At 33.2% G+C, this 26717-nt stretch overlaps 1 protein-coding gene across 5 annotated transcripts in view; it reads right to left on the bottom strand.

Annotated features, from left to right (window-relative positions):
• Positions 1–26717, bottom strand: part of METTL15 (methyltransferase 15, mitochondrial 12S rRNA N4-cytidine) — a 188003-nt gene that overhangs the window by 157636 nt on the left and 3650 nt on the right. For all 5 annotated transcript variants that reach the window (XM_015252028.3, XM_006198349.4, XM_072969703.1 and 2 more), the window contains one exon: positions 24976–25262. In XM_015252028.3, coding sequence (XP_015107514.2) covers positions 24976–25245 — 270 coding nt within the window. In that variant the 5' untranslated portion in view covers positions 25246–25262. The remainder of the gene's footprint in view (positions 1–24975; positions 25263–26717) is intronic.

Genomic DNA, 26717 nt, shown 5'->3' with positions numbered 1-26717 from the left:
AAATTAAAAAATATACTTCCTTTTAATCATATCAAACTCTAATTGAGTTTTGGAATAAGTATTCAACATTTTATTCAAATAAAACATACTAAAATTATAATTCAGTAGGGATGTAAGAGTTTTTTTAAAATTTGATTTTCACAAATCTTTTCAGGAACTTGTCTAAAACAAACAAGCAAACAAACAAGCAAAAATACTATGTTACGTATCAAAGATAAAGAAATAATTCTCATCTAATGTACCACATCACATACCAAAATGAATTTTCAAAGGACAGATGTTTCAAAAATTCACTTTAGGGTAAATAAAAACTATTATGGCTTATAAAAATCTCATAAGGGAAACAATGCCTCCCACCCATGAACTTAAAAGCAGCTGGAATTACTTTAATTGATTTAATAAATTTATTTTCAAGATTATTAAGGGTCTATGATAAAATGAGAAAAAAGATGGAGAACAAATTATTTTCTACCAGTTTAAAACATAGACTAAGTAACGTATTAAGGTTAAGGTGTTAAGGGACAAAAACAAATTGGATTTTATGAAATATCTAATTTTTCTCACTTAAAAATGATATATACTTTAATATAAAAGAAATGTAATGTAATAAAGAGATGCCACCTGTGCATAAAATAGCGATATAATTACATAGTGCCATTTAAATCAGCTATGTGACCATTATAAGTGTTCCATTTCAAGACCAGCTCTGACCTTTATGGGGAAAAAAAAAAGGTTCCAATTTTTTTTTTTTTAACAACTCTGGCCTCTCTGCAGGGAGACCCAAGAAGCATAAAAATTAATGCTAATCACAATAACTTTCATAGCATGGGCATATCCCCCAGGAAATAGACTGAAATAGGAATATATTTCACAAAGCATGTGCAGTTCAGGAACTACTCATCTTCAATATCAGGGATTTTACTTCACAAATAAAGCTAAAAACCTTATCAAACCTAATTTAACTCTCTGGGCAACCTTTTTTTTATAATGTTAATTTTTATTTAAAAAATACTGTTCAGTATTACAAAAATCACCTACTTTAAAATAAGCACAATATCTAAACTGCACACTTGACTAGGTTTTAAACATTGATCTTTCAAAAGCAATACTTCTATTTGATTAGGATCACCAGAAGAAAACTGCTGCAAATGAGATGATTCTTCCAAAATAACAAAAACCGTTAACAGTTGACAAGGGGGCACTATTAAAAGTTTATCAGTTTGAACAAAATATGAAACTACAATGATTCCACTGCATTTTAGTGCATTTGGACATGTTCACAAGCAAACACAAAAATTCAATGATTACATTTTTATGCAACATATTTACTGAAGGCAAGAAAAAAATCGAGAAATAAACATTTAAATGGGAAAGATCAGGTATTTGCACCTGTTTTCAGGAATGCTTGGAAGTACAGTAGAAAGAAAGGAAAATGCTAAGGCAGTTTAAAGAGAAATTATGCTGAAATTATACTCTTCACCAAATCCAGTCAAGAATTCTTACTGCACCAGGCCACTAAACGTTAGCATAACATGGCTACCAGCTACCTCTGAGCTGGAGTGGCTTGGTGGAAGGAGGTAATGAGGACAGAGGGTGAGACTGTCAGAAAACTTTATTACCTTGCACCATTGCAATTTTATATCAGGATTTTACAGATTTTTTTTTTTTTTTTTTTTTTGCCAAGTAATTCCCTGCTTCACTTCCCTATGAGACTAGATCACTGTGCAAATCAGGACCCTTTTCCTTGGGTCTAATCCACATGCTACTGTGTCTTCTTTGCCCTAATGCAGTGGTGCTCAATAGGAGCATTGAGAAATTCTATTCAGGCTATAAAAAAGAATTGGAGGATGTCACCAGCATTTAACATGTGAGGTACAGGAATGCTGCATGCCCTGCAGTACACAGCACAGTGCTTCAATATAACCTATACTCTACATAACACACAGTTCACCAAGGGGGAGGGGGGAGAAGGAGAACAATGATCTGAGCCTGAAACCAAATTTTTATCTCATACAGTACTTTTTATAAGGATTGAATATATACTGAATTTCCAAGAATGCCACTATTGTATACATTGAGAGAAACTGTACCAAGAATAGCTCTCCATTTCAGAAAATCAAGTCATGTTCAACAATACCATTTGTCATATTTAAGTGGTCAATACAATAATACCTCTTTGTTGGCCTGCATGTGCAGATTTGCATTCCGTCATTCTGCCTATGAGTACAAACCTCTGATATTTCGACAATATGTCCATCTCAAATCCAATGACCTTCACCTCTCACAGTCAGCTGCTAAACCTTTTCATTGGCCCAACATGTTTTAACCGAAATTTTAAATTCAAATATTCTTTGACCACAACTACTCCACTTCTCACACATGAACATCCCCTTAACGTTCTTGTACTCTATCTCTCCCTCCCCCAACCATACTACTAGTTCACTTCATCTCTCATACTTCAAGTATATATCAACACTTGAAAAATATCAATAATCAGAACTACAGATTATTTTCTCTTTACCAGGCATACTTCACACACTAAACATTTATTAACCCTCACAATATTCTAATGAGGTAGAAACTATAAGTATCCCCATTTTTAGATGAAAATTGAGACCCCGAAAAATAGTGTAATTTGCCTGTAGTCACACAACTAATCAGTAGAAGAGTCCCAGATTCCATGCTCTTAACCACTATCCCATACTGCCTCATTTCTCAACGACTATTCTAAATTTTCAACAACCTCCTTAAACCCCTCTTCAATAATCTCTCCAAACAACCTTCTGATTTACAGACAATATGGTCTTTGATCTCATCCTGAAATTAAAGGCACTCAGACTAGGTTCCTCTCAATTTTTTTTGACCCATTATCCACAAATTTATCTTCAGTCACACCCATCCTCACTTCAAGCCTCAAAAGAGGAAATAACTCTCTTCTACTCAAGGCCTATCTTGTACCTGTGCTCTTGAACCAAGACGCTCCTCTGGCTTTTAGCAGACATCTCCTCTCCTATATCTTCAAACTTTCATTCTGGCCTACTTTACCCTCTTAAAATTAAGGAGGATGCTACCTACCCACCTACCCTCCTACCCTGACACATACATACATACATACATACATACATACATACATACACACACACACATATACACACACACACACACACACACACACAAAACCCTCCCATGATATACTACTCTCCATATTCTCTCCTACTTTCTTCATCCAGATTCTTTTCATATCAGTTAATACTTGCTCTCTCTTCCTGTCCCTTCCATACAGAAATCTGATATTCAATGAACTATAACTCTATTGAAACTATTCTCCCTATGGTAATCATTTAACTGTCAACCCCAAACAATATTTTCTAGTCTCCATCTTTCTGAAATCCAAGCGCGTTTGCCATTGTTGATGGCTTGAGTCTTAAAATTCTATTTCCTTGGCTTACATGCAGCCAGAAGTCTTCTGGCTCTCTATTCTTTAGAGAGAGAGCCATTCCTTCTCTTTCTTTCCTTGGGTCATTTTCTTCTACAAATTCATAAAATATTAGTTTCCTCTGGGTTCCCATCTGTGGTGCACAATTTTTTTTACATGCAATTATTGAATGACTTCATTCTTTCTTTAGCTTCAGTACTGCCTTGCTGAAGACTCCTTAAATTATTATTTCTAATATAGTCTTCTCCTTCTTGCTTCAGACCATTCCAATCAACTGCCCTCTGGACAGGAAAACTTAGATGTCCTTTAGGCATTTCTAACACACAAACTCAAAATTTAATTCATCAACTTCCCCCAAACCTGATCTTCCTCCATTATTCTCCATACTGTGTAGCAGCAACACTCTCCATCTGGTTACTCACACAAAAATGACAGCGAGGTTAAGCTTTTTTCCATTTATCCAATCCACTGCCACAACTGCTGATTTTTCAACTCCTTTCTTCAATACACTAATTATTGCTGTTTATGTTCAGATATCTATTATCTTTTATTATCTTAACTGAATATAAAAAATCATCCTCATTGCTTACAAATTCACCCAGCATGTAGCCATCTGAGTAGCCTATAAAAAATGGAAATTTAACCAGGTCACTCTGTATCTTAAAACTCCTCAAAGATTCCCCACTGCCACAAGAAAATACTTCATGCATCTGGATCCAACTAGCCTACTGGTATTTTCTATCTGGAAAATGACTTAAAATGTTGAGCTCTCATCTGATTACAAAGCGAGGAAAAGGGGACACACACACGCATACATACACACATCTCTAAAACAAGCAGCATACAATTGTAACTACTGACATTTAGCATATTAGTCAGAAAGCTTATCATGCAGTCCCTTCCAGAATATTTTCATTTTATAGAGACTCTTGATGACACTTATTGGTAGTATATCCTTAAAATACAGAGACTGATGACAAGTCATTCCAAGAGAAAAAGCGTGCGGTCAGTTCTGGCAAGGAAAAAAGGTGGCATATTCATACTTGGTAATCTGAGAATGATAGTTTAATTAAGGGACTATTTTCAAAGATGTGGACAGAGTTTAGGGGATAGAGAACAGGGAATAGTGCACAGTTCTAGAGGATCACGCAACAGCAAGAGACATTGCCATCCCTAAGCCTGAATGGCAAGAAGAGTAAGTGATTATCAATATCTAGAGAGGGTTAGCTATACAGAGAGGGCCTCCTGACAGGAGGTAAGGCTTTTGGAAGAGGAAAGCAGCCAACTCAAGGCAACACAAGGAAGTGCACCATTGGATAAGTATCATGACTTCACTTCCCCCTCACCCTCTATCTCCAGTTGGTATCTCCCATTGGTGTAATTCAACCAGAAGCCAAAGAGCAGGGGAATCAGATGATGTAATTGGCAAAGGTCAGCCTCTCAGGACACATACCAGGATGGAGAAGGGTAGAGAGTGGTTCTGGAAAGGTAAAGAGAAGATATCCAGCCATTTATGAAATCAACTCTGATAATTACAAATAATCTGTTACAGTTGATAAGAGCCCTTAAAGAGGATATAGTTCCAAAATCTTCCTTTTCCCTATTAGGAACCAAGGCTTAGACAATCAACTGACATTTCCAAGACAGCATCATTACTTAGCAGTAACACATGAAATGGAGGCCAGGTCAGATGACAATTTCCATTCTGGTAACTCCACTGTCCCCCAACACAGTGCCAGACACATAAAAAACATTCAATACTTATCAGATTGAATTTTTTAAAGTTCTTTTAGAGCATACAAAAGAACCAAAAGTAATTTGATATGACATCATTATGTTAGAAAAAAAAAAGTACACAAACAAATATCAAATTATATGAGTGTGCCTTTCTTCTGCAATCTAACAAAATCAATATATAAAATGCCATGAAAACTGGGGGAAAATCTAAACAATTTGAAATGTTCAAGATAACTGTCGACCTAAAGTCCACTGATCGGCTGTGTAAATAAACAGTACAGAAAAGATCCCTTATTTCTGAGTCTTGAAAATAAATTAACATAACAAAAAAGAAAACCATCAAAGGCTAACTGATATAGTGCACACAATTTAATGTTTTCGTACTCTTCCAAAACATTAGTACTACTTTAAATTACAGTCTGAAAAATTCTGTTGATGGTCAACACACACCCAAATCATCTAAGGTAATTAAGTAATAAAGCCTTACCAATAAAATCTGAATAATCAAAAAAACTCAGAAAATTTATAGGAGAATCTACACTCACATTTTTACAGGAAATCACATATCCCCAAAATTAAGCAAAAATAAAAATAGGGAATGAATAGTTCCTGCTCACATTTGAACTTTTATGCAAAATACTAGAAAATAAAACCACAACCAGAGATTCATATAAAATGTCCATTGAAAAACATTTCTATCTCTAGCACTGATATTATTTGAGGGAAAACTATACAAAATGTCCAATTTTTAAGAATCTTGAAAATAAATGTTTATAGCAAGCATACACATTTTATGTTAATGTTTAGCAACTGACAATACATTTACAAAAACTGTACTCTCTGAAGGCCTTTCTTAAACATCAAACTTCACTTTCAATTTTGAATATTAGGTAAATTTAAGCTAACTTACACTTATTTAAAATATTCTTATAGACAATGAGTGTGGAATAAAGCACCTAATAGCAACATCCATTCAATTAGAATTCATCTAGAAATTAAACATTATTCCTGGTTAATTGTTTTTCTACTCTTTCTTTTTTTTAACTTGGTCTATTTAATACAATTAATACATAAATATGAAAAAAGGGCATTTTTGCCTTGGTTAAAATATTTGCCATAAGAAAATGCCTGCAGAGCGTTCAATGGAAACTCACGTGCAAGAAGATCCTTCCTCTTTTCCATTAGGTATGAACATTATAATTCATCAAGTAGATTAGGAAACATAAAATTAAGAAATCATGTTCACAACTCAAGTGGGTGTTCCCTGCCACTTAATTTACACCAAACACAGGCCAGTCTCTGAAAGGTAATAAGGCAACTAATAGGTTGAATATTAGCCAAAGGCATTGAAGCCATAAACACATGAAAAGAAATACAACAAAATTCAAATAATTGACCAGAGATGGGTAATCTCCAAACTAGCAGACTGAACTGTCTGAGCAATTTCTTTAGTATTCTTTTTTGTAAATAAATCTGTCAGGATTAGTAGTAATAATAGTGTTAGTTTGATTAGTTGGATCTACGTGGTAATGTTTATTCTACAGAAAACAACAGCAATGAAAAGTTTTCAAATAAACTAAAGTCACTTTACAACATTTAGATCTCTAGTTGAAATATAATAATGCATATATTCTGGACTATCAAGTGGGTGTCTTAGAATTTGGATGAAATGTTGTTAATTATAGCAAGGAAAGAGTTAATCCTAAATAAGAAAAAGTCCAGGTATTGAAGGTATTAAAAATCAGTTTTACGTTTTATTTGCTCTATTCACAGAGCAGGGAAAACAATCTTTTTCTTCAAGACCTTGGCCAATGGGCCCGAAGTAATGAAGTAGTAGAAGAGGCAAGCATTCATATTCCAACTTACTCCACATATTTAGCCACTTCTCTTATCCCTTCTTTTTCCACCTTCCAAATTCTTTTACAGTTTTAATATTCAACATAAGTATTATCCAAGGTTTCCTTCTTTTTGCCTTGACAATTACATTTATTCTCAAAGGTTTAAATTTCACCTGTGTGGTACATTCAATCACCGTATCTAGTTCCTACCTCCAGTTTCTCATTTCTGTTAGGGGACATGTCAAGTGAAAGCCCCCTCTTCAAACACAATCATCCATCTTTCCATTTCTAATCCCAGGTGAGCTTCAATTTTAAAGATTTCTTGACAAACCCAGGGCACTGAGAGAGAGGAAAAGATCAAGTCTCTTCATCTCCAAAAGGTAAAATCCCATATCATCAGCATGCCTTACAAACTCCCTCATGTTCTGAACTTTTGCTTTCTTGAACAAATGTTGCTTTCTCATGACTTTCTGCCTTTGAACAAATAGTTCTCTCTTCCTAGAATTCCCTTCCTCTCCTTATCTATTTAGAAAATTCCTTGTTATTTCTGAAGATGCATATAAGCATTCCTCTCCTCTGTGAAGCCCCAGGTAGAAGTTCCCCTTACTATTATCCCAAAGCGTGCTGGCTCATTCATGCGCTCTGTGTGTGTGTGTGTGTGTGTGTGTGAATGTTTTATTCCAGAGAGCTCTTCTACTTCAGGCTTTTATTAGCACCTAACAAAGTGTCTAACATAAAAATGGTACTTAATTCATGTCGGCTTCATCTTGTATTTTTTGCCTCCTAAATCTCTCTCTCAAATCTTTCCATTCCTCTCCAAATTCACAACTATCACCATTAATTATCTTCTGTTAGGACAAAAGCCTTATAGTGTAGACAGAATAGTCTTCTTAAAAGGCAAACCTAAACTCTGACCTTCATCTCCCTCTCCAGCCTCATCTTTGACCACCTCCCCTTTGCATCTTTAGCTCATTCAGTGGCTTATTTATAATCCTTCATTCTTATCATATTCTCACCCAGCATAAAAACTTTACACATATTCTCTCTTCTCTCTGAAGTGAATTCAACATTCATTTATGATAAAATACTCTCAACAAAGTGGGTATATAGAAGGAATATAACTCAACATAATGCAGGCCATATATGACAAGCTCATGGCTAACACCACACTCAATGGTAAAAAGTTGATAGCATTTCCTCTAAGGTCAGAAATAAGACAAGGATGCCTACTCTCACCACTTTTATTCAACATAGCATTGGAAGTCCTGGACACAGCAATCAGACAAGAAAAAGAAGTAAAAAGAATTCAAACTGTAAAGGAAAAAATAAAACCATCACTGCTTGCAAATGACATGATACTATACATAGAAAATGCTAAAAACACCACCAAAAAACTAGTACAACTCATCAATGACTTCAGTAAAGTTGCAGGATACAAAATTAATACATAGAAATCTGTTGTGTGTCTATACACTGACAAAATACTATCAGAAAGTTAAATTAAGAAAACAATGCAATTTACCAGCACATCAAAAAGAATGAAATACCTAGGCATAAATCTAACTAAGGAGGTAAAAGAACCATACTCAGAAAACACTGAGAAAAGAAGCTGAAGATGACACAAACAGATGTAAAGACATACCATGCTCATGAATTGGAATAATTAATATTGTTAAAATAACCATGAAACCATAAAACTTCCAGAAGAAAACACAAGAATTATGCTCTTTGACATTAGCCTTAGCAATATTTTTTTTATGTCTCCTCAGGTAAGGGAAACAAAAGCGAAAAAACAAATGGGACTACATCAAACTGAAGAGCTTTTGCAAGGCAAAGAAAACTATCAACAAAATGAAAAGACCATATATTGAATGGGAGAATATGTTTGCAAAGGATATATCCAATAAGCAGTTAATATCCAAGATATACAAAAAAACTCATACAACTCAACATCAACATCAACAACAACAACAACAACAACCACCACCCAATTAAAAAATGGGCACAGGATCTGAAAAAACATTTTTTCAAAGACACACAGATGGCCAAAAGGCACATGAAAAGATGCTTAACATAACTAATAATCAGGAAATGCAAATCAAAACCACAATGAGCTATCATTTCACATCTGTCAGAATGGCTATTATCAAAAAGATAACAAGTAAGTGTTGACAAGGATACAGAGAAAAGGAAACCCTTATATACTGTTGGTGGAAATGTAAATGGTACAGCCACGATGGAAAACAGTATGGGATTCCTCAAAAAATTAAAAATAGAACTACCATAAGATCCAGCAATCCCACTCCTGGGTATTTATCCAAAGAAAACAAAAATGCTAATTGGAAAAGATATATCTACCCTATGTTCACTGCAATATTATTTACAATAGCTGTGATATGGAAGCAACTTAAGTGCTCATCAACAGATAAACGGATAAAGAAGATGTGGTATATACATACAATGAAATCATACTCAACCATAAAAGAATGAAATCCTGTTATTTGCAACATGATGGTCCTAGAGGGTATAATGATAAGTGAAATAACTTAGAGAAAAACACTGTATGATTTCACTTAAATGTGGAATCTAAACAAAAACAAAAATAAAAACAAATGAATAAACAAAACCAAATGGAAACAGAGTCACAGACACGGAAAACAAATAGGTGATTGCCAGAGAGGAGAGAATTCGGGGAAGAAGAGAAATAGATGAGGGAGATCAAGAGGTACGAACTTCCAGCTGCAAAACAAATGAATCACAGGGATGAAATGGACAGCATAGGTCAATAATACAGTCAATAATAATACAGTATCTTTGTATGGTGACAGATGGTAATTAGACATACAGTGATCATTATGAAGCGTATAGACATACTGAATCACTATGTCGTTTAACAGGAACTGAAATAGTGATGCAGGTCAATTATACTTCAAGAACACACAAACAAATAAACAAAACAAACTCATAGGGAAAGAGGTTAGATTTGTGGTAACCAGAGGTGGGAGGTAGGAGAGAGGTGGAGATTTATACCTCTAAAGGCAGTCAAAAGGTACAAACTTCCAGTTGTAAGATAAGTAAGTACTAGGGATGTAATGTACAACATAATAAATATAATTAACACTGCTGCATGTTGTATCATTAAGAAAATAAATCTTAAGAGTTCTCATCACAAGGAAAAATTTTTTTACATTTCTTTAATTTTGAATCTATATGAGATAATGGATATTTACTAAACTTACTGTTTCATGATATAGGTCAAATCATTACAGTGTACACCTTAAATGTATATAGTGCTGTATGTCCATTACATCTCAATAAAACTGGAAAAAACAAATGGTATAGTTTTTGCATATAATCTAAGCACATTCTCCCTTATACTTTAAATCATTCTTAGATTACTTAAATACCTAATACAATGTACATGCTATGTAACTAGCTGTAAATGTTTTGTAAACTGTTGCCCATGAGCTACAAAGTCAAGATATCCTTTTTGGAACTTTCTGGAATTTATTTTTCTGATTATTTTGATTTACAGTTGGTTTAATCTGTGGATGTGGAAATGCACATATGCAAATATTTATTCTCTTTCACAGCTGTGGAAATTTCATATTCACCTTGACAACTATTTGATAGATTCCTGTCTCCTTCACTTAATTTTAGTAAGCTCCTCAGAGGCTAAGTCCAGTTCTGCTCTACACTGTATCCTCAGCATCAAGAGCAGGCGCCTGTTACAGTGGAAGCTCAATAAATATTTATTGACTAAATGAGGAAATCATCTCATTTTCACACAGAAACTCAGACCTAACAGCTCACTGTCGTGTTTTTCACTTTTCCCTATCCTTTCTTCTCTTTACCCAGTCACTTGCCATATCTATCTTCTTAATATCTCTCTTACCAGTACTTTCTTTCCATTTCTCCATTTGATAACTATTTCAACAAATATTCATGGGGCACCTTCTATGCTTTGAGGATACAGTTGTAAAGAAACAGACAAAAACTTCATGGAGCTTATATTCTAGGATGCCACAGAGGCAGGGCATGGGGGAGGGGAACAGACAGTTAAGAAGTATGATGAAAATGAAATACATAGCATGTTAATGATAAGTACTAAGGAGAAAGATTAAAAAGCAAGGAAAGGGGTTATCAAATATTGCAGGATGCTAGTTGAAATTTTACATAGGGTATCCAGGGATGGTGTCTCTGAAAACATGTCATTTGGATAAAGATTGGAAGTGAGGGAGCCAGTCATGTGGATATCTGAAGGAGGAGTATTCCAAGTTTTCTGACTTAATAGATGTACTAGCTACTTTCGCCTAAACTCTTCAGTTTGCTTAGATTAGCTCTATTGGAAAATTAAGCGGAGATGACTTTGCTAGAAGAGCACATACTAAGAAATGAGCACCAGGAGAAAAGATTAAAAAGGTACGCAGAAATACATAGCCATGTAGGGATTTAGGGAAGGGGGAAATTAAGGCACTTAGAAAATCACTGTTATATAGTACAGAACAAGAATGGATGTTCAAAATTACTACCTTAAATCAATCAAGAAAACTTTAATTTAGCTGAATATACTCTAAGGTAAGTAAGGTTACATTTTAGAAAGACTTAAAAGACTTTTTACCTAAAACCCAAAACAAAACAAAACAAATGAATAAAATAGTTAAAGTATTTAAAGTAGTAACTGCAATATGCAATCATCCTAACTCAAAATCAAACACAAGTGTTCAAAACGGTTTATTGTTTTCTCATTTAACTAGTTAATTCTTGTTCCCCCATTATCACAGAAGTTCAGTGAAAAGTATCAGAGACATGCAACACTGTGATTAACATCCTAAACTGACATAAAGAGCTAGAAAGGAATGCAGTACTGAATCTTATTTAAAATGCAAATGAATATCTTGGTTTTAATATCATAATACAAATGAATATGTGCCTTTTCATATCATAAAATCTCCTACTTTGTGGATATAATTATATAGTATTAACTCAATTAGAGTTTGCTCCTGTATCAGCAAAATGAGCATCCATAAAATAGATTACCTTTGATTTTTCATTTCCTATTAGTTCTGTTGACAATAACTTGGTTACTTATCTTGTCATCCAGGCTGCCTTTCCCTTACCTTCTTTAGGAAACTCTAAGCTATTTTTGGAGCATGCCAGATCATATTGTTTCTTCAAATGAAGAAAAATGTGTACCCTTCTGTGGTCTGAATGTCTGTATCCACTCAAAGTTCGTATATTGAAATCCTAACCCCCAAAGGTCATGGTATAGGAAGTGAGGCCTTTGGGACATACTTAAATCATGAAGATAGAGCCTTCATGAATGGGACTTGTTCCTTATAAAAGAGGCTCACAAGAGATCCCCAGCCCCTTCCATCACGTGAGGACACAGCAAGAAGGCACCTGCTACGAAACAGGAAGAGGGCATTCACCAGACCATGCTGAGACCATGATCCTGGACTTACACCCTTCAGACTGTGAGAAATAAATTTCTGTTGTTCATAAACTACCCACTCCATGGTATTTTGTTATAGCAGCCCAAATGGATTAAGATATATCCAGTGCATGGTCAATAAATATTTATTGATTAAATTGGTCATGAACAAACAAAATTTTGATTTTTATGGTTACATCTTCAAAATAGTAAAATTCATTCATTAATCATTTATAAAAGCAATAACTTTTTGGGTTTTCTGTTCCATGAGTAATTATGGAAAGTCAATTACCATAGATGTATCAGAACAGAACATACTGAAAACAAACAAAAAAATGAACAAACAAAAAAATCAGTTTTAAACTGACATTTGTTTATCTTTATCCAATTGCAGAAGGCTTGGAAATAATATATTCAGCATAATTGAACCAAAATGGTGTTAATCTACACATAGAGATTTTACAGGAAATGGACAATTTGTCACTAACACTATTTCTCACGCCTGGCTTTCAGAAGGCATAACCACATTAAGAAGAACTGACTGAATATTCCTGATACAAGTTTCTCAAAGAATTTCTAAGACTTCTTTGAAGAAGTCCTGAATTAAAATATTTAATTTTGTATGTTATCAATTATTCAATTAAGCTAATGGCTCTTCAGGAGAAAACTTAACTTTAGAAAAATCTGGGCAGTTTCTGTTATGAACATGATGTTACCAAAATATTATACCAAGAAAACATTATAAAACATTTTTCTCTCACAGTTATCTAAATTCTCCCTTCTGAAATATCTCACTTTGTATTTAAATTCTCAAGTAGTCCCTAGCAAGAAAAGTTGGTTTCATGTTCATTCATTAAGGTAGTTTGCTATTTTGATAACTTAAAATTAGAGCAAAATCAAGCCTTTCTATTAAAAAAAGATATTGCTCAAAGAAGAAATCATCTTAGTGATAATATTCTGTACTGGTAGAAAAGTTAGTCTTTGTAAGTCTTTTTTAAATGGTGGAGGGGAAGGTGGGTGACTGGATTTGCTTTAACTCTTTCATGATTTCTGCTACAAAGGAAAAGTAGAATCAAAACCATGGAGAAGAGATACAAGGTAGTGAGGTGCTGGAAAAGAAGGGAAAGCATAGAGAAGATGGAAATTCACTAAGTCTGTTTCCCTTTTTAGTATTAACGCTGTTCCTTGAAAACAATCTCTTATACTTTCCTTCTCTTGACAGCCCCCTTTCTCTCCATCTTCATTTCTAAGCCTCAGACACCTGATGGCTCTAGTCAATTTATCCTATACCTTTCTTTGAGCAACTCATCCTCTTCTCCTGTCCTTACAAATAGAAGGTTTCCATGTCAAAGTGAAAGATCAATCTTGGAACAAGCTCTGAAAAACCCAGTGAGCTCACCATTGAGATGACCAGGATTCCTCTGCAGGGTATTATGATAACAAAAGCAAAAAGCTCCAAATGACTATGCACTGACATAGCTCCTGGCGTGCTCAAGAAGCTAGTGATCTATTCTCTAGGGATATTAGGCCAAACCGGCTGAGCTAACGTGTTAAGGGGTCTAATACAGGCCCTTAAGATCTTGTAGGCTGGCTACTAGATATATAATAATTAATACTAACAGTGGATGAAAAAAAGCACACCGCACAATCTGGTGATTAGCTAGAAGCATTCAAGTCCAATCAATATCATTTATTACCACGTGGTTCCAGTAGAACAGAAGCGCTGGACGTACTTCATCTTCCTATTTCTACATTTAACATGATACTTTGTACAAAATGCTACTGAGATCAGCACTAATGAAAAGCAATGACAATAATATATGAAAGTGGTTTGCAAACAGTAAAATCTTCATCCAGAGTTAATTTATTTTGCTTTACAAATAGAAAAAAATATATAACAAAAGAAAGAATTTTTTCTGGAAATTTAATTATAAATATAGAAAAATACTGTATACCACACAGAACAAATGAATATGACCAGGATATAATATATTCTTAAAATCAGTACACAATGCAATGTAACAATATCTCATATATTAAAGACTCAAACAAACCAAGTAAAAAGTTTACACAACACAAGAAAGTAAGCAGCTATTAAAAATGCATGTAAATACTTTCTGAAACAATATTCACCAAAGTAAGTAAAATCTTTAAATGCACATTACCTCCTGGTAAATGGTATTTGTTTCAATCAAAGGACACAAAAACTAGCACCCACAAAAAAGAAGAAAGAGAGAGTTCACAGATTGTCACAAGATGAGTCACCATAAAGCTCTGCAACTTGGTTTATCATAAAATAACGTTTTAAGTATGCTACTTACAGCTAAGTAGTTTGTTATATGAGGAGAAGGTAGTGGAAGAAAAGTAAAACAAAATGTTATTAGAACTCACAAGGTCAAGGTACATTTCCTACCACTTTTCACAAAAATAATATGGAACCCAGAAAAACAATAGGAAAAGACAAAACCACTGAACCTAGCCACTTGCAGTAACTATGATTAGACTATTGATCAGGGACTAGTGCTGACCTAAATAGAGAGTAACCAGTACTCAGGATGACTCATGCAAATGTGCTTTGTGAACAGAAAAACCTCACTTGCTTCTCTTTTTTTGCTGTGAGCTTCCCTTACAGAATTGACTTTGTTTTCTTCCTGGGTCTCTATCTACTGAACTAGAAGAATGCCTCAAATAAGTTTAAAATTCAGTACATATGTCTGACTTTTCGAAATGGAAGATCATCTTTGCACCCATGGAACCACATTTATTTTGGGGTTATATTTGAACCGGAAGCTGTAATTTCTAATTACCTTTTAAGTTAGACTTAAAACAAAAAATTCTTAAATTTTCATATTTTAATAGCAAAAATACAGTAAAGATTTAGCTTCTGGACCAGAAAGAAGATCAAATTATAAAAAATAAATTTTAAACCACTGGATAGGCAAGAGAATCAATTAAGTTACTGATCTCATCTATCCAATGTCCTGTATTTATAATGAAGAAAATTGGACACAGTGATAAAAATGCATTAGTTCACTGGAAGAAAGGCAAGAATATTCTCATGGAAACTAAACTTACTATAAAGGGTAGATATACATTCAGGAAATACATAATTATTAAAGATTTCAATATAAAAACTAATGTAATTATACATATTTATTTACATAAATGCATGTAAAATATATATGTAAAATAAATATTTTAAATAGTACCACATCATCATGGGAAAATAAGCATAACAAGTTATTTTCCTTTTAATTATAAATGATGCATTTACTTCTAAAACTTGTTAAAGAAAGTAAGCAACATTTCAGACATGACTGAGTAGCTCATTTAGCTAGACTTCACTTTTTCATACACGTCAAATAAAAATTGAAAAAAACCAGAAAACTCATTTTCTGCATTTTTCACATTTCTTATAACATAATATGAACAAGTATTTATAAATAATATTAAATATACGCATTCTCATTAGAGAATATGTATCAAATTTATCAGTGGGATCCATACTCCAATATAGCCCACATCAAAATCAAAGAAGAATTTTGAAATTTGATACTTTGAGTAAGATGAGTTTAACTAATACATATTAGAGCTTTGATAAACCGTAATTTTTATAACAAAAATCTTTGATAGAAAAAATTTTAATTAAATGATCAAATATAAGAATTCAATATTTAATTATCTAATAGTTTTGTGTTTACTACTGTTGACTCCCTAAAAAAGATTTTAAATACCTTAACAACAGTAATGTAAACTGTTCATCACATCACTGGTAGTGCAGGCTACTTATAATGCTACTAATAGCTGAGATACCAGATAACAGATAAAATAAATATGGTACTAATAAAATATTGCATATAATAAACACAAAGCTAATCATTAAATCTAATATCAATTGGATTTTTAAATATATATTAAAGATATCCTTTAGAAGTACACATAGAAAAAATCTGCAGGAAAGAATCTGCAATAGTAAAATAAAAGCAAAAGTATTTATTTTACTTGAATGTTTGCATATAATTATAAAATAATCACCTACTTCTAGAAAACATAAATAAATATTAAAAATAAGTGTGTTTTCTTCAAAATGGCAACTTGCTCTTTTTTAAAACAAATTTTTATTGTGTTAATTAAAATACACAATGCATGTAACATAAACTTATCATCTTAACCATTTTTAAGTGTACATTTCAGTGGTAGGGATTAAATATATTCATAACACTGTATATAACCATCACTACCATCCATTTATATAACTCATTTTATCTTTTCAAACTTAAACACTACACCAATTAGACAATAACTCCCCATGCCCCTCTCCCCAAACCCTTGGCAACCACCACTCTACCTTCTGCCTCTGATTGTGACCACACTAAATACCTCATGTAAGTGGAATCATACAGTATATGTCTTTGTGACTGGCTTATTTCACTTAGGAAAATGTCTTCAAGGTTAATGTATGCTGTAGCATACTGTAGAACTTCCTTCCTTCTTAAGGTTGAATAATACCCCATTTTATGTACATGCCACATTTTGCTTCTCTTCATACATCTGTGAACACTTGGGCTAATTCCATGTTCTAGCTATTGTGAATAATGTTGCTATAAACATGGGTGTACAAATATCACTTCAAGACCTTTCTTTCAATTCTTTTAAGAATATATCCAGAAGTGGAATTGCTAGATCATATAGTAATAATGAATTTTAAATTTTTTGAGGAACCACCATATTGCTTTTCACAGTCGCTATAACATTTTACATTCCCACCAAGAAAGTACGAGTTCTAATTTCTCCATATCCTCACCAACACAGTTTTCTGATTTTTTGGATAGTAGCCATTCTAATGGGCATGGGGTGGTATCCCATTGTGGTTTTGATTTGCATTTGCTTAATGATTAGTGATGTTGAAAAGGGTTTTATGTGCTTATTGGCCATTTGTATATCTTCTTTGGAGAAATGTCTATTCAAGTCCTTTGCCCATTTTTGAATCAGATTTGTTTTGAATTTTAAGTTCTCTATATATTCTGGATATTAAATCCTTATCACATGTATAATTTGTAAATATTTTCCCCCATTCTGTGAGTCACCTTTTTAACTCTATCTTTTGATCCACAAATTTTTAAAATTTTCATGAAGTACAATTTACCTATTTTTCTCTTTTGCAACCTGTCCTTTAGTGTGTATCTGAGAAATCACTACCAAATCCAATGTTGTGAAGCTTTTGTCCTATGCTTTCTACTAATAGTGCTATAGTTTAAGGTGTTATATTTCGATCTTTCATCCATTTTGAGTTAACTTTTTTTCATTTTGAGTTAATTTTTTATGTAGTGTTAGGTAAGGGTCCAGTTTCATTCTTTTGTATGTGAATATCCAGTTTCTTAGCACCGTTTATTAAAAAGACTGTCCTTTCCTCATTGACTGGTCTTGACACCCCTGTCAAAAATCATTCAACCATTTATGCAAGAATTTATTTCTGGGCTGTCTTTTCTATTCCACTGGGTTATGTGTCTGACTTCATGCTAGTACCACACTCTTTTGATTACTGTACTTCTATAGTAAGTTTTGAACTGAGGAAGTACGAGCCCTCCAGGTTTAGATTTTTCAAGAATTTTATCAAAAGGCTTTTTCTGTGTCAATTAAGATCATCATATGGGGTTTTCTTCACCTTCATTTTGTTGATGTGGCATATTACACTGATAAATTTTTGTATGTTGAACTATCCTTGCATTCCAGGAATAAATCCCACTTGGCCATGGTGTCTTATTTCTTTTAATGTGCTGCTGAATTCTGTTTGCTAGTATTTCTTGAGGATTTTCGTGTCAGTATTTATACAGGATATTGGTCTGTACTTTTCTTGTAGAGTCTTTGGTTTTGGTATCTAGAAAATGCTGGCGTTACATAATACGTTAGAAAGCATTCCCTCCTCTTGTTTTTTGGAAAAGTCTGAGAAGAACTGATATTAATTCTCTGTTAGATGTTTAGTAGAATTCACCAATGAAGCCATCAGCTCTGGGGCTTTTCTTTATTGAGAGATTTTTATTACTGATTCAATCTCCTTACTAGTTACAAGTCTATTCAGATTTTCTATTTCTGCATGATATATTTTTGTAGGTATTGTGTTTCTAAGAATTCATCCATTTAATCTAGGTTATCCAATTTGTTGGCATACAACTGTTCATAGTACTCTCATATGATCCTATATGATTCTATTTCTGTAGAGTTGATAGTTATGCCCCATTTTCAATTTAGCAATTTGAGTCCTCTCTCTGTTTTCTCTTAATTCATTGAGCTCAGATTGTCAATTCTGTTGATCCCTTCAATTTGGTTGTATTGATTTCCCTAATGTTTTTCTATTTTCTATTTAACTTATCTCTGCTCTAATCTTTATGATTTTAGGTTGCTGATTTGAGAGCTTTCTTTTTTGAATGTAAACATTTGTAGCTATAAATTTCTCCCTTAGCACATCTTTCACTCTGTGCCATTAGCTTTGGTATGTTTTATTTTTGTTTTAATTTGTAAGTATTTTCTAATTTCCCTTGTGATTTCTTCTTTAATCCACTGGTTGTTTAAGAGTGCTATTTAATTTCCAAAAATTCATGAATTTTCCAGATTTTGTTCTGTTATTGATTTCTAACTTCATCCCACTGTGACCAGAGGAGATACTTTGTATGATAATCTATCTTTTAAAATCTATTGAGACTTAATTCATAACCTAACATACGGTCTGTCTTGGAAAATATCCCATGTGTAGTTGAGACACATGTGTATATTGCTGGCTACAGTGTTCTGTACGTGTCTGTTACATCTAGTTGGTTTAATGTGTGAAGTCCTCTATTTTCTTATTTATATTCTATCTGGTTGTTCTACAGACTATTGTGAGTGGGGTACTGAAGTTTCTAACTATTATTGTAGCATTATCTCTTTCTCCTGTCAATTTTGTCAGGTTTGCTTCATATATTTTGATGGTCTCATATTAGATGTATATATAAATAATTATAATTGCTTTTTCTTCTTGTTATATTGAGCCTTTAATATATGTATTACTAAAATGCCCTTTTAGGTTTAATTAAAAATTCTCTTACTATCTCTATTTAATTAAAAATTAAGCTGAGATTCCATGAAAAAAAATTTTTTTAAAGGACAATGATGCTGATTTCAAAGTTTTGCATTCAACAAAATACTTCACTGTTCTGTAATGCATAATGGACTTTACAACAAGTAAATTATATAAACAAATTTATACAATACTGGTTTTATCTGTTTTATATTTTGGATGGATTGTTTATTAGAGAGGGAAAAAAGGAATGCCACTGTTAAAAAAAAGTGTATGAGAAACAATATTCCATGGCTACTCCATGGTACTTTCCAGGATAGAAAAACATAAAACACAGGCCTTAACTAGGGAACATCAAATAAGCCAAAGGAAAAATTTACAGACTGTACTAATTTTCATAATTGTCAGGCAAAATTTTTTTCCATTATATAATTCACAGATATCTAATGGCATCAATCATGAGAGTCATAACCAGTGTTATTCACAACAGCTGGAGAGAGCCAACTATACATATTTCTTCCTAATGCTACATTCAGTGACACCAGGTTAAAAGCCTGAAATGGGCCATGGTAGGAATTTGTATTTCATGGAAATTAGCAAACAAAATTATTCAGGGTTTTTTTATTTTTTAAATCCATACCCTATCTTGACCCACAGACCAAGTGTTAAATATTTACCAGCACTACACTGGAAATATCACTCTTGAAGATACTTTGATACAAAGGTCACTTAACTAGCTACATGAGGTTTTAAGATAGAAATATTTTTCAAATAAACAATGGTAGAATGTAATGTAAAAAAAAAATTGCTTCTAAGAAAGCTATATGTTAATAAAATAAAGGAGAGGAAACACTACATCTTGACACAGTCCATTCCATCTGACATTTAAAATGTTCTTTCTTCAGCAAAAACATGCATCTCCCTACACGTGCTATAGTACTGGTCCTGTCTCTTATAAAAGTTCCTAACTTTTACAATAATTTGAGGTTAAACAAAATAAACTCCTCCTTTCTGTGATTGATCAGCCTTTAATATTTAAAGAGAATAAACCTTTAGTCCCAGGATTTTCTTTTTGATGTTTATTCTCTATTTAAAGATTATAAAGATTTAAAATAAAACAAGTGAAATACTGCTACTGATCTTAAGAAAAAGCCATTATATAGAACACAACAATTTTTTATAAAGAAAATTATCATATCTTGTACCATGACAACTTTGGTGAACCAAGTAATTATGAAATTAATATTAAATGTTAAAATATCAAAATAGGTAAAATACTTATTTTGAATGGTTATAATATTCTTAGCCTGATATTTATCACAATCAATTTTGCATCAATTAGATACTAGCTCATTCTCTCAGCCCTCATATCTACTCCTTTACAAGGTTTCTCCAGTTACTTCAACGGACTGAGCCACAGAGGCTGGAATCATATAAAAAAGTCTCAAGCTTGAGAAGCTACCTCAGTACCCAAGGGAAATTCCTTTTATCTGTGACTTACATCTATCCTCCAGTTTACTTTGGCTTTTATTCATTCTCTTAAAAATTACAAACGCACCATGTTACAGGCCTTGTGCTAGGCACAGGAGATACAATGATATAATGTTAAAAAAAAGATAAACATGACTCCATGGAGGGCAGTCTTCAAGGAGAGATGTCCACTGAATAAATAATCTCATTAAAAATTATAATTATAAATTATTTTAAGTGCTATGAAAGAAAAGTATATGACTCTATGAAGGGAGATTGGCCTCCTCCGGAGGCTCAGAAAAAGCTTCCCTGAGAAAGTAAAATTTGACTCAAGACCCGAAGAATGGCAATGAGGAAAGTTCAGGAAGAGGAAACAGTACTTTTTCAGTTCTAAACATATTGGTTCCATCTTTGGTGGAACTTTTATTTCCACCTTTGCTGTCTCCTGGCATTTTTCTCCTGAATTTTACTATATCTATCTCCCAACGCTGACCCATCCTATACCCATAATAACAACAACTAATGTTTATTGAGCTCATACTACTTAGGCGACATCATTCTAAGCAATTTACATAAATGAATTAATTTAACCCTCATAGTGACCATATGAGATAGGTTGTATTTCCTCATTTTACAGATGAGAACTCTGAGGCACAGCTATGATAAGCTACCTGTACAAAATGATACAGTACTGGTATTAGTCCTTGCATGACCATCACGTCCCTCATAACTTACCACTCTTACAGAAACCGTGAAGCACCAAACTACATTAGCAATACTATCGGGCAAAGAATACCAAGTCTTCTCTATCTCCCAAACTGCTACCATCCTCATCTAGGCAGGATTATGTTTATTTTCTCCAGCTTTCAGAAATTAGGAACAAGAAATTGACCAACATAGCCTATACTAAAACATCTCCAAGAGCCAAGAAAAGTGTTTTTAGAACAAGTAATACTTTCGTCTAAAAAGTTACTCACCTAGAATATAAAATAATGAAAACTGGACAAGAAGAATTATAATTTATTTAATTTCTTCTGTACCTCCCAAGGAAGAGGAAGATAGAATTTTTTTTCTTTTAAATTTAAACTCATAAATACTTTGCATGTATTTGTAAAACTAAATTAATATGCAGTGAATTGGCTATGATGCAGAAAAACATCCCAAAAATCACTTTCTTTAGGTAAGCACCTTTTAAATATGAAAGAAAAGGAAATAATTATTAAATGACCAAGGTCTCACTCAAAAAATACATAGGTATTTTTTAAAGTTTCTGTCATGATCAAAAGTTTCATTTGTAAATTCATCACTGAAGGTGATATGAAAAACAGTAATTAAGTGGGTGATTGATACAAGTGGATGTATGACTCATAGTTTGCAAAGGAAAATGATTTTTGGGAAAAGGCTTAGGAAGAAAAGAAGCAAATAATGGATTTTGGAAGAAATGAAGACCTTTCCTGTCCAAGGACTGTCACTAGTTCTTTATTACTTGAAGATTAAGGGAATAGTGAATAAAGCTGTCTGCCAGACAGCAGAAAAGAAGAGAAATAACAATGGCTCTAAATGTACTGCACATTAAAATTTTCAGAAGTAACATTCACAAAATTAAACTTTCTATAAAAAGTTACTAGAAAACCAACTTAAATCAGAACAATGGAATGTCAAAATAAATCAAGATTACATTTGTCAGGAACTTGAACAGAATGAAACAGCCGGTTAGGTCAAGTTGTAGAACTACCTAATTTTACTCCACTTGGGTTTTGAAAAAGGCAGATCCAATACTGAATTAGAAGGAGACTTAAGGGGTTTATTTTTGTTTGGTTGTTTTTCTACTTCATGGGTTAATGCAAAATAAATATTTGGTTTCTGATACTAGGGTTCAGCAAATTTATACAATAAGCTTTGGTTTCTGGCTCCAGAGATCAAATTCAAGTATAGAATTCAGTTCTACTCTTTTAGTAACTGCCCTTTCCCGCTTCACATATACCTCTAATGTATCATATATTTACAAATATTTTTTACTCGTATTTAGGTATGAGTATTAACTGCTATCCTTGCCCTTTGAATCTTTAAAGAAAATGAAGAGAATTTCATTTAGATGAAGTCACATTTAACAGGCAGTTTTATACAATTTAATTTTTTAACTTACATTTTAATGTGTATTTTGGAGTCCCTACTATGTGACAGCATTTAGCCAGATGCTTCATACACACATTCTCATTTAAGAACATTGGATTTATTTCATTATATATATACTGTCTGAGGATAAGGTAAACAGAATATTTTTATGATGAAGCAACCTAAGTCCTATTACTGATGGCTTCTTAAGAGCTGTGTGGGGAGGTGGGATGGGGGGAGGGTTGTTCACACACCCATGCATGCTACACAATGGATTCAAACCTAGACAGCCCTGTTATTGAATCTTTACTCTTAACAATTAAGGCACTGTATATTGGAAAAAGAAGTAAGGTGTGACTTTTAAAATGAAAATAACTTTTTAAATAATAATAGTAGCTTCTAGAAAAAGAGACCATAGTTCTGAAGTCTGTATGCTGATTATTATCAGCACAAAGTTATAAACAGATATTAAAAGAAAATGTACTATGATAGAGATTTCTTTTCCTTTTGTAAATGTGATTAATTTTCAGAAAGATTCTTGCTTTTTCTTTTTGGATATTGTATTACCTAAGATTTTTGCAATCTCTTTATTGATTTTAAAGATTTTCATATCTAAGATCTATATAATCCAATCAGCAGCACTATAAATAAGGCAAGGGTGATGGTTAATTTTATGTGTCAACTTGGCTGGATCACAGGTACCCAGATGTCTGGGCAAACACCATTCTGCATGTTTCTGTGAAGGTATTTTTTAGGTAAGATTAACATTTAAATTGCTAAACTGAGTAAAGCAGATTACCATCCAAAACAAGGGTGGGCTTCATCCAATCAATGGAAAGCCTTGCTGGAACAAACACTGACCTCCTTGGAACAAGGAGGAATTCTGCAGGCAGACCACCTTTGGATTCAAACTACAAATCTTACCTAGGTCTCTAGCCTACCAGTCTACTGAGTAGATTTTGAATTTACCAACCCTATATAATCAATCAACCAATCTCTCTCTCTTTTTATACTCATACACACACCATACACATTCTGTTGGTCCTGTTTCTCTGGAGAACTCTGAATAAGACAGCAGGGTAGTTGAAAACTAAGCCTAAGAAAACAGGGAACAGGAATTCAGACCCTTACCTTTGTCTTTAGTTATTCCTAAAGATACCAAAATTCTCAAGAAGCTATAGTAGAATTTGGTTTTCATACCATAACCACTTAGCCAGCATAATGTTCTTTTCCTCTTAAAACTGTTAAATGACAAAACTAATCAATTCTGGAAAACAATCTGGCAGATCCTCAAAAAGTTAAGCATAGAGTTACCATATGACCCAGCAATTCCACTCCTAGGTACATGCCCAAGAGAACTGAAAACATGTCCACACAAAAATTTATATATGAATGTTCATAGCAGCATTATTCACAGTAGCCCAAAAGTAGAAATCTAAATCTCATAAATTGATAAATGGATTTTTAAAATGTCATATCCATGCATTGGAATGATTGAGGAATAAAAAGAAATGATGTAAGATACATGCTACAACATGGATGAATCTTGAAAACATACCAAGTGAAAGAAGGCAGGTACAAAAGGTCACAATGTATGAATTCACTGTCTGGATTAGACAACTCTATCTAAGTAAAAAATAGATTAGTGGTTGTCAGGGGCAAGGAGAAGGGGGTCAATAAGGAGTGAACGCTAATGGGTATGGGGTGTCCTACTAGGGAGATGATAGTGTGTGTTAGTGGTAATGATTGTACAACCTTGTGAATATGCTAAAAATCACTGAATTGCACACCTTAAAATTGTGAATATTATGTGAATTCAACTTAACAATAAAAGAATAAAACAACCTAACAATAAAAAAGTGTTAGAAAATAAAATAACTAATCAACTTACCTGCCCTTTTTGTGGTGCCAAACAACGAACGACTTCATCCACCATTACTGGAACATGTAATTTAGTCATCGCTTGAGAATCTCTATCTTGAGATCTGTGTAATTCCTGAGTTTCAGTTTGAACTGTTTGCTCCTGGGCTTCATATTCATTAGATCTTTCTGCAGTAGCATGTATTTTTTTTGGCCAGACACCCAAATTAAATATGCCAGATTCCAACCAGCATGAAAGAAAATTTTTAGAGATCCTATAAAAATCTGGGGATCGAAGCATTCTGTAGATCAACAAATCTAGAAAAAAATTTAAAATATCATGATTGTTGGATTTTTTAAAAAAAGAATGTTGTAATACTTGGGGGAAAGCAATTAGTATGCAATATTTTACACAGAAAATAATATGTAAAACTCATCATCTCAAACAAGTGAAGGTGACTACTCTGACCCTAACCCTGGCAAAGCAAGGAAATCAAGACAACCCCAGAAACTATCTGAAAATACAATTTTTAATGTGACCTGATAAGCTCTGACACCATCAATGTTTTAACCATCAGAGATGTAAAAATTGATTAGTCAGCATTTTTCTGAAATATGCTTTTTTGAATTTTTAGTAAGTCTAAAGAATGGGTTCAATGCATCAGAACTGTTAATTTGAAAGTTATCATGACTGAAGGGGTTATGGGAAGTGATCAGTCTGTGAAAATCTTAGACTTGTTATGGATATTCTCTAACGAGATCACATCACTATAGCCTCTATCAGTGAAATACACATCATTTGAAACTGTAACTTTATAAACACTCCACTGAACACTTTTTGGCATTTCACTTTCACCTTTAATTATCTGCTGCTTGCCCCTCATAAACAAGCAAATAAATAACTGATACATTCCTTCACTTTCTCATACTTGCTCCATTTTATTCTGTAATTCTTTAAAATGCAGAGGAAAAAAGTATTTATGTAAACATCTTAACAGAAGACATTTTGAAAACATTATGCTCTTTATCCATTTAGTTGCAAGCAGTATTTTAGATACTACCACAGTAAATAGCAAGTTAACATCACTCTTCCCTTTACAGTCACAAAATCAGAAGTACACTAGGTGCTTTGTAAGTGTTCTCTTAAAAAAAAAAAATGGGGTGGGGGAGAATCTACAGGATTAACATTTTTACCAAACCTTGTTTCTTGAATCAGGAAATTTCACCTGTCTCAATGACCCTACCAAAAACCATTCTCAAAATATTTCAAGAAATACAAATCTCACTTAAATTTGCTTTCCCTTCCTTTAGCAGTAGAAAATGAAGAATAATGTTAAAAAGTCAACCACATGTAATGACCAGAAAATAAAATATATATTTGCTATTACATAAATATAATATCAATAAGATGTTACCTTGAGGATAGTATGTCAATTTTATAAAAGCCATAATCCACAGAATTGTTACAAATGTGACACAGAAAAAATGTGGCCAAAAAAGTTAGAAATGAGTGTTTTAAGAAAAATTTTGGATGTTCAGCAGTAACAACTTAGCCAAATTATGAACTATGCCTTATGTTTTTCCAGAAAGCTTACGTAAGTAAACCAAACTACACTTCAACCTAGTATTTCTAACATATTTCAAAATAAAAGCTAACACTTACTGAGCACTAAGTATCACTTACTATTCTAAGCACCCTACATGTACTAACTCATTCCATCCTTACCCCAACTCTTAGATGAAGGTACTATCATTATTTATATTTTACAGATG

Source organism: Vicugna pacos, chromosome 10 (genome assembly GCF_048564905.1).
Source record: "Vicugna pacos chromosome 10, VicPac4, whole genome shotgun sequence".
Lineage (NCBI taxonomy): Eukaryota > Metazoa > Chordata > Mammalia > Artiodactyla > Camelidae > Vicugna > Vicugna pacos.
The sequence above is the reverse complement of the archived record's forward strand: the minus strand, read 5'-3'. Positions and strand labels throughout refer to the sequence as shown.